The sequence below is a fragment of the Vidua chalybeata genome, chromosome 6, assembly GCF_026979565.1.
Source record: "Vidua chalybeata isolate OUT-0048 chromosome 6, bVidCha1 merged haplotype, whole genome shotgun sequence".
NCBI classification, from domain to species: Eukaryota; Metazoa; Chordata; class Aves; order Passeriformes; family Viduidae; genus Vidua; species Vidua chalybeata.
In genome coordinates this window covers 15465087-15477929 of record NC_071535.1, presented here as the reverse complement: position 1 = coordinate 15477929, position 12843 = coordinate 15465087, and the positions used below count along the sequence as shown (strand labels likewise).

Below are 12843 nucleotides of genomic sequence, written 5' to 3'. Positions count from 1 at the left end.
GGTCTTGCAGTGAGATGGAGCGAGCAGAGTCGTGCTGTCGTTCTTGCTCGGGCCGCTCACCTTTCGGGTGAATGTAGGCTGGGTGTTTGTGTCTTGCCTACAGGCCACCTGCCACAGTGCCCGGTCCCAGCAGGATTCCCCCAGGTGCTGGCATCCCCCTGCCCGCGGCCAGCGTGCCTCTGCGTGGTCACGGGTGTTGGAACCACCATGTTGGCTAGAGCTGATCAGAGCATGAGTAGATGACATGGAGGTTGGGGTACCTGCATCTGGGCTGTGGAAATGCTCCCCACTGTTGTTGCTCACGACACCTGCTTTGTCTGCAAGAGCCCTGATGGGATGCTGAAAAGAAAATACTGGGGTAGTCGAGCTCGTCACCCATGTCAAAGCTACTTTCTTGCCTGATACAGTGTCATGGTTATGAGCAGGCAGCAGGTGACCAGGAGGTTGGATTGATGTTTGTCATGATGACGTGATGTGATTTGACACTTTGCATGCTCAGACTTGCTCTCTTCTTCCTCCAGGTCACTGAGAAGGATCCTTGTGTTTATATATGCTTATGCTGAACAGATCTAACAAAAAGAATACCTGTATTTTTTTTTTTTCCTGTTAGGGTTTACTGCTTATTTATGGTGATGGATGATCTTGCTTTAAAAATATTATACAGATGTTAATTTATTGCTGTAAAGATGGAGTTCTAGCCTCTTAACTAGAGACACAATATTCTGATGTGCAGGAGCCCTGAACTGTGCAATGTTTGGATCTGTACTGTTCCGTTGTTGCTGCCATCCCCACCTCGCACCTGAGTTCTGTAATTCTTTCTTCTTTCGTGTGATACTTACACATTAATTGCACTTCCTTCACACTGCCATGTGGAAGAATTTGTGCTACTTTTTGTCCTAGCACCGGCTATGGCATTTTCTTTTCTATTCTGCCTTCTCTGTTCCTCTATTCCTAATGCTTTTGGTCTGCTCTGTTTGAGCTTCTCTTACGTATTTTATCCATGGCTGTTTTTTCTTTTCATCCCTTTGTACTTTTCAAGACACTGCATCTAGGCTGCCATGTCCCTATTGCTCTCTATTTTAAGATTTACTTAGGGTCCAGATTTCAGATCTTTCTGCCTTCTAATGTTTCTTTTTGTGATACTCTAGGAAGAGAATTTGGTTAGTGGACATATCCTGTACATTCTAACCTGCTGAATGTATTTTTTTTACCAAGGCTGCTTCCCTGACTAGTTCTTATGGCATTACCAAATGTCTTTGTCTCTACATAACTTCAAGATTTTCTCACCAGCAGTTTTTGAGTAATGGACTCTGACAAGGATGTGTTGGTGTGCATACATCACTACCAGTCAAACTTTCAAACCCCAGCTGTTGCTGTTGTTGCTTCTGCCCTCACTGAGTGACAGGCAAGAACCAGAATGTCTTGGGAAGAACTCAAGTTACAAGTCATAATGGATTCTCAGTTTACCAGAACATCAGTGAAACACTGCGACTGAGGAATCACTGATTGGAACAGAAGATATGCTGGTCTAAATGTGAATCCCACAGCTCTTGGGCAGGTTCTATGAACAACAGGTAAAATGGTGTCATTCTGGAGGTTGACTGGAGAAGCTGCTCTTTTTTGTGACCACACACATCTTGTATTGCATACCAGATATATCGACAGTGACTTTGATCACTTGACTCTTTGCAGCATGCCTGAGATGTTCTGTTGTATTCAAAGAAAATTAATTCTTTTTCACCTTAAAAAGCAGTAATTGGTGTTTAGTTGTGGTAAGTAACGTCCTGGCAATGCCTGATGCCTGCTCAGTTCCCCTCCAAAACAGTGGAGCAACCAAGGCCATCTTTGAGGACTCTTAATGGTTTCACTCTCGGTTCAGTCAATGCTTACACAGGGGCTGAGGAGTTTAGTGAAGTCTGTGTAGATGCTAGAGAGATACCTATTTGGCTTTTGTGATGACCCTATGAGGGTGGCCAAGTGCTTCCGCAGGGTGCCATCACTTTTTGAAGTGTGTCTCTGGGTACTCAGAAACTCAGAAAATTGGGCCATTCAAACACTTGCTGTAACTTGAAAGCTGGCAAAGTTTTTGCTCTGGGACTTTTCTTCAGAAGTTTCTTTGTGTTGTGGGAGGCTGTGCTTAAATGGACATTATTTTGGGAAAGAGAATTGGGAAGTGAGGCTGAAACCTTTAGCCTAAAGCTAATGTTTATATTTAGACTTTATAAATAAGTTTTGTCTTTTGATATTTGGCCTGATACAATTGCACAACAATGCCAATTAATAAAAATGAATGGACTTCCATCTTTATTAAAAAAAAAAAAGCTGTTCTAAGTGATTCTAGATACCCTATGCCCTTTATTGAAAGTTAGTAACTGTAGAGAGGCACACAGCTCTCTGAAATACATCTAGATCTGAATTGTGTAATTATCTTTGGCAGTTTGTTAGTCCATTTAATTTACAGATATCTGACAGCAAACCGTGATAGCCACAGTAATCTGTGCACCTTGCTGTGAATTGTTCTTAGTCGGATACTGCCTTGCATAGTCTGTGTCCTTTACAGGTATACTTGGTTTCATACTTTTTTTTTTCCCTGACCAGAGAAAGTACATCACAAAATACGTTTATGAAATCATTACTTGCTTAATCTAGAAACTAAACTAGATTAGTTTTATGGCAGTTAAAAGAAATGTCTACCTTTTAAATAATCTGATGAGACGGCCTGCAAATCTGGAACTAAAACTGAGATAATTGGGCAGAAAGAATGAAGTGTGAGATGAGAAGGGGAAAACATTCTTGGGCTGCTCAAGTCAACCTCTGTAATGTGGAGTGAAGCACATCCTGCCCAGATGTTCCTAGCCCAGTGGTTTGGGGCTGTACAGGAAGCCAGATGTGGCTGCTCTCACACAGGACGAGCTCCTGCAGAGCACAGGTCGTGTGCCACAGGCCTACGTGGTGGCGATCTGATCCGTGTGACAGAGTTCTGATCTCAGTTATTTGAGGGAGAGGGGAAAAAGTCATGATTGTTTTTAGTTATTCATTCATTGTGAAGTAAAAGACTTAAAGCTGAGGAAATATAATTAAAGATGCTTATGCATTTTTAGTGTGTTGCTTTTGCATATGCATTATGACAGTGTCCATGGTTGCATTTTTGCTTGCTGGTTTCACACAGACCCCAGCCCTTTACTCACATGATGGGCTTTCTTCTTGTGATGAAGCCAGGTAATATCATGAGGGAGACTTTTGTCTGTAGAAGCTTCACTTGCTGCAGGAACTGGGGAATGCCCTCCTTACAATAGGAAATGAGTTAAAGAATGACCTTAGTTGGGTGCTGTAAGATTGGATTTCTTGTCATGCGTTCAAGAAAACAGTTTTCTTCATTTGATGATTATTTGAGTGTTCCTCATTTTATGGATAATCAACTTGAAATTGTCAAACCTCATTTGTTGTGTGGCTGACCGCTCAAGGAATCTTTTGTTTTCTGGATGTGAAAGTCCAGTACGTACTGTTACCTATAGTGGCAGAATGGCTCTCAGTATCTCAAGCTGAGCCTCCAACAATATTTGCAGACACTTTGCTTTTGGTGTCTGTCCATCAGTCTTTTCGGCAATATGGATACAATGTCACCCCTTCTCATTCAGCTTGCCAGTGGCACAGAAAAAAATCAGAAAATTAATGAACTGTTCAGCTATCTGAGCAGTGAGAGGCATAGCAATGTCTCCCAGGTAGTTAGTACCTTTCTGTTCAGTGGAGGACTTAATGCTATTTATTGCTTAATAAATGCCATTTGACCATGAGAATAAAACCAAGAATTGACTAATTGCTTGTTTAGGAAGGATGATTTATCTTCCAAACTGAAGGACCCCTGTAAAGCAGCAAGGTGTATCTCAGTCTAGTGAAATACTGTTATAATCCATATGCTTAAGGGCCGAAAGAATTCAGAAGCATCTCCCCTTTTAACTGCCTGTTACAATCTTGGTGCACTTTTAACACAATGAAGAGTTCCTAGGCAGCTGTGCTTTCATGAGGCTGTGTCTGCAGTGCAGCACAGCTGAGCAGCCCTCTGCCCCAGCCAATGCACTCTGTCTCAGCAGAGTTGGTTAATCTGAGTGGAGCAAGAAGAGCTGTGTGTGTGTAGGTGTCTCTACATGAGACTCTCTTGTGCTGTATAGGCAGTGTAAGGCAGTGCAACTAGTGGGGGGTAATCACTTTTCCCCCAATACTGAACACGGATTCCCATTAAAAAATAAACCCAGTGTTACTTGTAATACAAGAAAAATTGGTTTCAGTGGAGGTGTACACCTCCTGCTGCTCTTTGAAATCCCCTTATCTGCTTGATTGCACTTCCTAAAACAAATAAACAGCAGACACTTTGGTCTTTTCATATCTTTAGTTCTTGCATAAAGTAAATGTATGGCCCACAGTAAATCACATAAGGTCTCTCTGTCTTAGCTTATATCTCTGCTTTGGCTGTAGAAATACTTATCTGTCTCACATGAACCTCCTGTGATCCAATGACTCATTCATTATAAATGACTCTTGAGATGCTTGGAGACATAGAAGTAGTGTAGAGTGGCAATATATATTTTTTAATTTGCTAGCACTAAGTTTGCCTAATACAGATGCAGAAATTCACTTCCATGTGCTCTCCCTGGCACTCTTTTATAATTTATTCAGTCAGAACAGAATGAGCAGAGAGATTGTTTTCTGGTTTTTGAGTTTAATATTTAAAAAAAAAAGAAAACGGAACAAACAGATACAGCTCTGTCATAGTCTGCAAAAAACCTAAATGAAAGTTTTTGTGTTTGTCTTTTTGTCTTTTATGTAGTTGCTTCCAAAATTCGTTACCTTCAAGAATACCACAATCGGGTTCTCCACAACATATACCCTGTGCCCTCTGGAACTGACATTGCAAATACTCTGAAATACTTTTCTCAGACCTTATTGAGGTAAGTTTTGACTAATGCTCTTGAAGAAAAAAGAGCTAAAGAATTGTAGGGGATGTCAATTGGCTTTGAATTGGTTGCCAGATTTAATGGGTCAATGGTCAGCTGAAAAGAGTCAGAGCATAATTTAAGAAAAACACGGTATGAATGAATGCCTTCAGTGGCTGTTGCCCAATTTGCCCAGTTAAGCCCCCTTACTGAGTGGCTGATTCTAGAATAAACTTGGTTGATTATGCATTTGCTTGGTCCTAAGACTTAGCTGAACGCACAAACATGCTGAACTTGTGAAGAAAGGAGTTTGACCTATAGAGTTTTAGATGTGTATAATCATGGCCTCCTTGACAGTCCTGGTGCCTCAGAATCCCAGAGTGGAGCCAGACGAGCAAGCAGAACTGGCTTCTTACTGTGCTTGGTTCAGCTCTTCTGGGTTCTGGTTCAGTCCCTTAGAACAACAGGAGCAGACAAAATTTGTATACAGATCTGGATTTGGATGGTAACAACAAATCAGGATTGTTCTGATCAAACATTTTTGACTTATGTTTAGTAATAATATATAGTGCTAAATACTATGTGACTAGAGAATACATTATGAATAGGAAATACTACCTCGTCTTCCAAAAAAATAGGAAAAAATGTGAGACTTTATTAGGAATAATGTACATTCCACAGTGCTGCCTAGTGGATTCATATCTCCTAATTGTTTTTAAAATGGCTTTTGACCATGAACAAGGGATTTTTGTCTGCTGGTTTTGGCTGGTACTAGTTTTCACATCCAGAAAAATGCAGGTCAAATTGCATTTCTGTGCATAGCTTCCAGATTTATACCAGGAAAGATTGTCCCCGCTGTCAAAGGGTAGTTTGGAAATAAAGCTATTTGCCTTATTTGAGCAGGAAACATTAACAAAATACAATTGACCCATATATTTGTACGTATACTCCTATGATGTATACAAGTTGAGAAGCAAGAATTTAAACTTGAGAGTATGAGAACAATTCACTCTAACATTCAAAGAGCCTGGGATACAGCAAAATTTTCTTGACCCTGTTTAAAAGGAGAGGCAGATAAACAGAAATAATTTTTTGTGGAACATCTGTTCACAGCAAACTTGAAACCTCCTGTTTACTTTTGAAAATTTCAAGAATAGAACTGTTTGTTTCCCTCCTCATTTAGACTGTTGAAGAAACTTACAGCAGCCAGTAGGACTTTTTGTTTGAAAGTTAATAAATTAAATTTTGTCTCATTGTATTGAGCAGTGGGAAAAAATGTTCAAAGAGTCACAAAAGATACTTCTGAACTGTGTCTCTGTTCCCACATCAGGCTATTATGATGGACTATTTGTACAACACACACTTAAATTGGATTTAAGTAAGATTATTTATTACAAGACAGCTTTTGCTTAAATACTTTGAGCCTTCCAGCTGTTAAAGCAATAAAGTTGGACTTGATTCTGAAAGTTTTCTCTTTTAGCTGCAATTACCAAGTGCAATTACCAATGTGATATGTTTCTTTTTGGTCAGAAGTTCACTGGGTCAGGATAGATTTAGAATTCTGCTTAAAGAAAGCATCTTTCTACCACTCCGTGGTCTTCCTGTATAATGTACAGCTGACCTGTCCTGTTGATAAATTCTTCACACTCCAGGAGCAATGATGTTCCTGGGCTTACTGAAAAAGCTTTGTACTTAGCAACTATGAGAGCAGATCAGAAATCAGGGCAGCAATTGCACAGTCAAGCAACTCCATTTGTTTTATTTCATGTTCAGAATGGGACTGAACCAAAATCCTCTTGTTGATAATGCTGAACCCCATGGAGCAGAAGTGATACTTATACCTGATACACAAATGGCTTTGTCCTTCATGATCTGGGATCTGATTAGCCTCAGAACTAAAAGGGTATGAGAAATTAATGCCAGGGCTTGGATCTAAATTTAAGTGGACTGAGTTCTGATACTCAGGCAAGGTCAAATTCACATTCTAAACCCCTGTAGTTGGGGAGTTTGAACTGTGGGTCGAAGGCTGAGTGCTGTGATTGAACCAGTGTAAGTTTATACACTTGCTGATACTAAGAAAGAAGATGGATAAAAAAGCAAAACAACACACCCTGTATTTAGTGTGGCAGATGGAAAGAAGGAAACTCCCACCCACTGTGTGCAGATCTCTGGAAGATTTACCCTAAAACTAAACAGACTGGTTAAGAACCTTTCTGAAGAGCGTGTTCAAAAATTTATTTGAATATTTTTCATGCTGAGTCTCCTTTCTGCCTCCTACACTGAGACTCCATTGTACAAGGTTTAACATCAGTAATAGAAGTACATGGTGGAGAATAATCTTTCTAGCTTAACACAGAGCATATGCAATTAATTTGGGCTGTTAGGGACAAACAATTCTTGGTGAGCATGTACAGTCATAGAAATAATGAAGGAATAGTCAGAGAAATTCCACATAATGATTGGGTTTTCCAGAAGTAAATTTTACTGTTTATTACACTTTTACCGTTCCATGTTATGGACACGCTGACTGTGTTCTTTTCAGTGGGACGTGCCCACTGTTTTGAATCACATTCATATGTGGTGTCATTTTGCTGGCTAAAGATGATTGCACAAAAGATTAATTTGCTCCTTTGCTCTGTATGCAGCCTCCATAAATTACAAGCTCAGGGGTGGGGGGAGCAGATGTGGAATGACTGAAAAAATTATTCCTTATTTCTATAACAAACATCACATAAAATCACCATACACAATGCATAGCACATTGATTCATTTAGTTCTTCTTTAATTTTCTCTTTGGGAAAAGCATTTCTTTACATTACAGCATGAATTTGTTTCATGCCCTACTCATTTTCAGTGATTTCTCCCTCATTTGAGGAATGATCTAAGGCTTACGAAACATCCCACAGAAAAGCTTATTCTTTCACATTTTCCTGAGGAAAATTCTCCATATGTATTTCTAAGTAAAATACTTTATGTGAGGCATAGTTATGAATGCCGTGGTGGCTAATTAATGGTCACTGTTGTGCTGCTTTGGTGAGATGTAATTTCACTTGTAGGCATTTTAGGAAACCTGTCCAAGAAGGCAGTAACTGTGGGATATATTTGCAGCAAAGATATACACATCTTGAAACAAGCCGTGGTAGCTTTGCCCCTTATTGCAGAGCAAGTTCAGTATGGAGTAAGTTCAGTATGGAATTGTGATTTGCAGATACTCCAAATTCTCAGTACTTGGTTTGAATTGAACCAGAAGCAAATTGCAATCGTATCTTGGTCTTAAGGGACTTCCCAGATTTTCGATTTTGACTCCTCTGTTTATTGCCTTTTAAAAATATGGGTCAGGCAAAAGCCTGGACATGAAATTCTGGGTTTTTTAAATTTGTTTTTTAATAAATTTGGTGTGGTTCCAGCTGGAATTTAGATCTCGTTAAACAAAAGGATGCCCTGATCAAGATACAATAAGTGTGCTTTGGCATCTAATCCAGAGATAGGCCTGTAGCTCAGTGTAAGAAGAAAGGATTAATATCCTTTCTGGAAATAAGTGCACGTGGAGTGATGTTTTGGCAAGTAAAGAGATGGGTAATTGGTATTATCTGTTGGTAGACGAGAAAGGAATACAGTGTAGTACCTTCACATCTCTAAACATAAGCTGTAAAATATGGCAAATGAACATCAAGCAAATTAAAAGGAATCAGCACTCTCATAATTAATTTTTAAAGCCATACTAGATCTTAGGTGATGTTCTGATAAAACTGTGACAGTGATCATGTTTCTTTTACTGGACATTGGGTAACAGAAACCAAAATCATCTGCCAAATATGTGAGGCACAATAAAAAAAAGGAAAAAAAAGTATTTTTGTAAGACAGACTGTCTGCCATCTCTGACTGCAAGGGTGATGTAATAGTAGCCAAGTAGCCATGTGATAGTAGCCACTTGGCAAATAATTGTTTTTGTAAAAGTGTTTTTTATATATGGCAAATGAATGACACCTTCTCTTATAAGCACCTTAGCAAGAATTTGGCTTACTTATGTAAATTGCTGAATTGACTTGGGGGTAAGATTTGCTGAGGTGATTATATGGTAGGAATTTCTGTACTGTTAAAGAGAGGTTTCCAGAAGTGCCCTCTCTTGATATAATTCTGCTCTACATGAGTCAGTGGAAATCTTAGTGCTATTGGCTTGTCTTTTATAAGTTTAACACTGACTGTGGGAACAGAGTTAAACCAATGGCAGCTGCTTTTGGAAATCCCAATGACTGAGAGGTGCAAAAAGGTGCTTTAAAAAGGGAAAAAAAAAAAGCATTGTGTGTGCGTTAATATATTTAAAAGGTGTATTATATTTTATAGGCACATATGGAGATTATGAACTAACCCTATAACTGCTTGATAACTAAAATATAACACTGCTTAAGTGAGAATTTATTTCTATTTAAAATAGTGGGGTTTATTTTTTAAATAAATTAGATTACCATGTTTACAATCATGTTTGCAACATTTTTAAAACTACATAAAAAGCTGGTTGACGTATAGCCTCTATTTTGATTCCCACTAAATTATTTCTATTTTTTGAAATTATCTCTCCTTTAGTTTATAGTGAGTTATGTTGAATAATAACGTAAGTAACAGCAGGAGTGTATGGTAACATACTGTCTGATCTGCAGTTACATAATTGGTCTTGCTTGCTTAGCACTTAGATTTTTGAAGATAACTATTTACCCAAGGAGTGTTTGTATTCATAAAGCAAAATGTTTCCTCCCTAAACATGGGCAAAATTAAAAACACACATAAACAACCATTATCATTAGCTCACAAACATATGCTAAAGACCATCTACTATATATTATTTTATGACTTTTCCAAACGTAGTTTAGTTAACATTTTAGAAATATTATATTATTTCTAAATCCATGTGCCTGTTTAAACTTCATTATCTCAAATGATACTGAGTGAGTGGTCATGAAACAGTATCATAAAATACATACAGACATTATTTTAATGCAATAAACATGTGATTTTTAAGACTATCTTAACAAACACACATGTTTATTCTTTGCTAAAACATGTTTCTGCAAGTGCCACACCTATATTTTGCATGTTTTCAGTCAGTTGGCTCAAAAGATTATAGGGGGGAAAATAAATCTCTCAAAATCCTCAGAATCTCAGAGCAAAATACCAGCCTATTTTGACACAGCTAAGCACTTTTAATTCTTAGAATTTTTCTTAACTGTGAAACATGGGTAGGGCACTGAAACATGCATTTTTATATTTTTGCTCCTTATGAACCAGATAACACATGAGATGCAATGAAATTTTCCTAGATGTCAATTTTTAATTCTCTTATCTTGAAGCATGGAAGTAAATGGTTGCTAGATTTGTAGACATGCTGGTTTTGGTAGTGATTGCATCTTATGTGGGATGTATCTGGTCTTTTATTATTTGTTTTATAGTGTCATTTCAATGTAATGTGCTGTTCTTTGTGTCTTTGTTGTCTCTTTTTTTTCTTTGTCCCCCCAACAGCATTTTGTCCCGCACAGGGAAGAAGGAGAATCAAGATGCCTCCAATTTGACAGTGCCCATGACCATGTGTCTTTTTCCTGTGCCATTCCCACTCACCCCATCTCTAAGACCACAGGTCAGTTCCATCAACCCTACTGTTACTCGCTCCCTCCTTTACAGCGTCCTGCGAGATGCTCCATCTGAACGTGGCCAGCAAAGTCGTGATGCTCAATTATCAGACTACCCATCTTTGGACTATCAAGGACTTTACGTGACACTGGTGACACTACTGGATCTAGTTCCCTTGCTACAACATGGGCAACATGGTAAGCAGGCCCTTGAATGATTCCAGTGCTGTGAATCCATGAGTGATGCATATATCCAGTAGAAGAGATGGGCCTAAACTGACCTGGATCTGGATTTCAAATCTCCTGGGATGCATTTATATCCAAGTGTTCTGTTTGACTTTCTCAAATAAAGGATGTTTTTTTGCTAAATGTGGATTTGGGTTTGAATTCTGAGGTTGTCTGATTTTTAGTGATGTGCTGGTGGTATGTAACTAAAATACAATTGTATGTAACAAAAATTACACAGATGAGTGTAAAAATACCCAGATTTTTAACTTGAATCTGCTCGGATAACTTCAGTCTGTCTTTTTGGGGTGGGTCTCTTAAAAATGCACAAAGAGCTTGCAAATGTGTATCTGCCTATAAGAAATACACAGATTGAGTGTTCTGGTGAAGGTCCATCTCTACACAGAATATAGTATATATTTAACTGAAGAAAAAAATCACAGTAATTGTGCTTTGAGATGGCTTTAAAATACTCCTGTGTCAAAAAGATAGGAGCATCTCTGTCTGACTGAGAGAAAACCAATATTGTCTTATGTTTTAAAGTAGCTGCAAGGTGGGTTTGTGACTGTGTTGTGTTTGTATTGTTTTCCTCCAGTTCTGCTCTGCATCTGTCTGGTTTGTTAATCTGTTAGCCTTTCCCTACTGGGATGCAGTAGCCCAGTATTCTCCCCATGTATTAGCCAATATTAATTTCCACTGTGGTATCATGATGTAATACGTACATAGGTCAGTATGGGAAGATGCTTTTCTGTCTGGTAACGCTTCTGAAATTCTTTAGGAGGAAAGTTGTTTCTGTTAAGTGCTGAATTGCCTTTGAGCTGGCAGCAGTATGTTTGAATCCAAGACTGCTGCACTAGGAAATGAATGGTATGATCTTGCAAAAGCAGAGCCTGTAGTAAGATACAGATTGCTGACGTAACTTAAATTCTTAGAAATGGTGGAGTTAATGATCAAAAAATCTTCTCCTAAATAGATAACATGGTGATGATTAATAATCAGTGGAGACCTGTAAATAACGTTGAGCAAAAATAATTTTTTTTATGGCAACACAGTGGCTCACCTTGTGTGATTTTTCTGCCCCTAGTCACATTTTTGATGCTGTGTTATTTTACATCCTAATAGGGACATGATCCCCACTTGAGTAAGGAAAACACTCTAGGAGTAATTACCAGTGGCTTGGCAGCTGGAAGGGTAGACCAGTGGGAAATCTTACAGGACTCTGTGCTGGGTCTAATATTACTAAATATTTTAATTTTTACTAAATATTTTTAATTTTTTACTTAGCTGATAGACTTTGGATTTACAGATGTTATCAAGATGATTGCTAGCATGTGCTTTGTGTGAAAGATATGTGATTCAAGTAATTGTGGCAAGTTGCATTCTGTTTTGAAGCATCTCCACAGGAGAAATGTAAAATACTATGCTTAAGAGAGAAATTAAAGGAAATAGAGGCAATACCACCTTGGAAGCTGTACTGCAGAGACCTCTGGGTGTTAACAGTAGATCAGAGAAGACCATAAGTCACTAATATATAAATATTATTCTACCAATGTGTAAACTTTTTTTTTATGTATGAGACACACAAAACATTATGTTTATTATTCTAACAGCCTTAGTAAAGCCTCAGCTGGAGTAAAATGTTCAGATTTGTCCATCTAGCTTCAAGAAAAACATGTACTATTTGTGAAGAGTCCAGGAAAAAAAAACAAGTATGATTTGAGCAGTGAGAGAAAACCAGAAAAAAATTGGTTTATCTAGCTTAGAGAAAAAATGGAAGAGAGATGTGATTATGGTATGAAAATATGTAAAGGTTGCTGTGAGGAGAAATAAATGAAACCAATCTATTTGTTATAGTTGATCTGGATAAGAAGTTATACACTTATATAGCAGCAATGGAAATTTTTTTAATGAAAAAGATTTTTATATGATAAAGATGATTAAGCATTAGGATGAATTGACAGGAGAAGGAGTGAACTGTCTTGCATGTTTTTAAGAACATTTTAGATAAACATGTGCCAGGAATAATTTGATTGACTCATGCTTGGGGCTTGCTGTTTTGTATGGTT

The 12843-nt window shown here is 38.2% G+C and overlaps 1 protein-coding gene across 2 annotated transcripts in view; it reads left to right on the top strand.

Annotated features, from left to right (window-relative positions):
• Nucleotides 1–12843, top strand: part of UNC79 (unc-79 homolog, NALCN channel complex subunit) — a 106024-nt gene that overhangs the window by 543 nt on the left and 92638 nt on the right. For both annotated transcript variants that reach the window (XM_053946412.1, XM_053946411.1), the window contains exons 2-3: nucleotides 4826–4946; nucleotides 10446–10750. In XM_053946412.1, the coding sequence (XP_053802387.1) occupies nucleotides 4826–4946; nucleotides 10446–10750 (426 nt within the window). The remainder of the gene's footprint in view (nucleotides 1–4825; nucleotides 4947–10445; nucleotides 10751–12843) is intronic.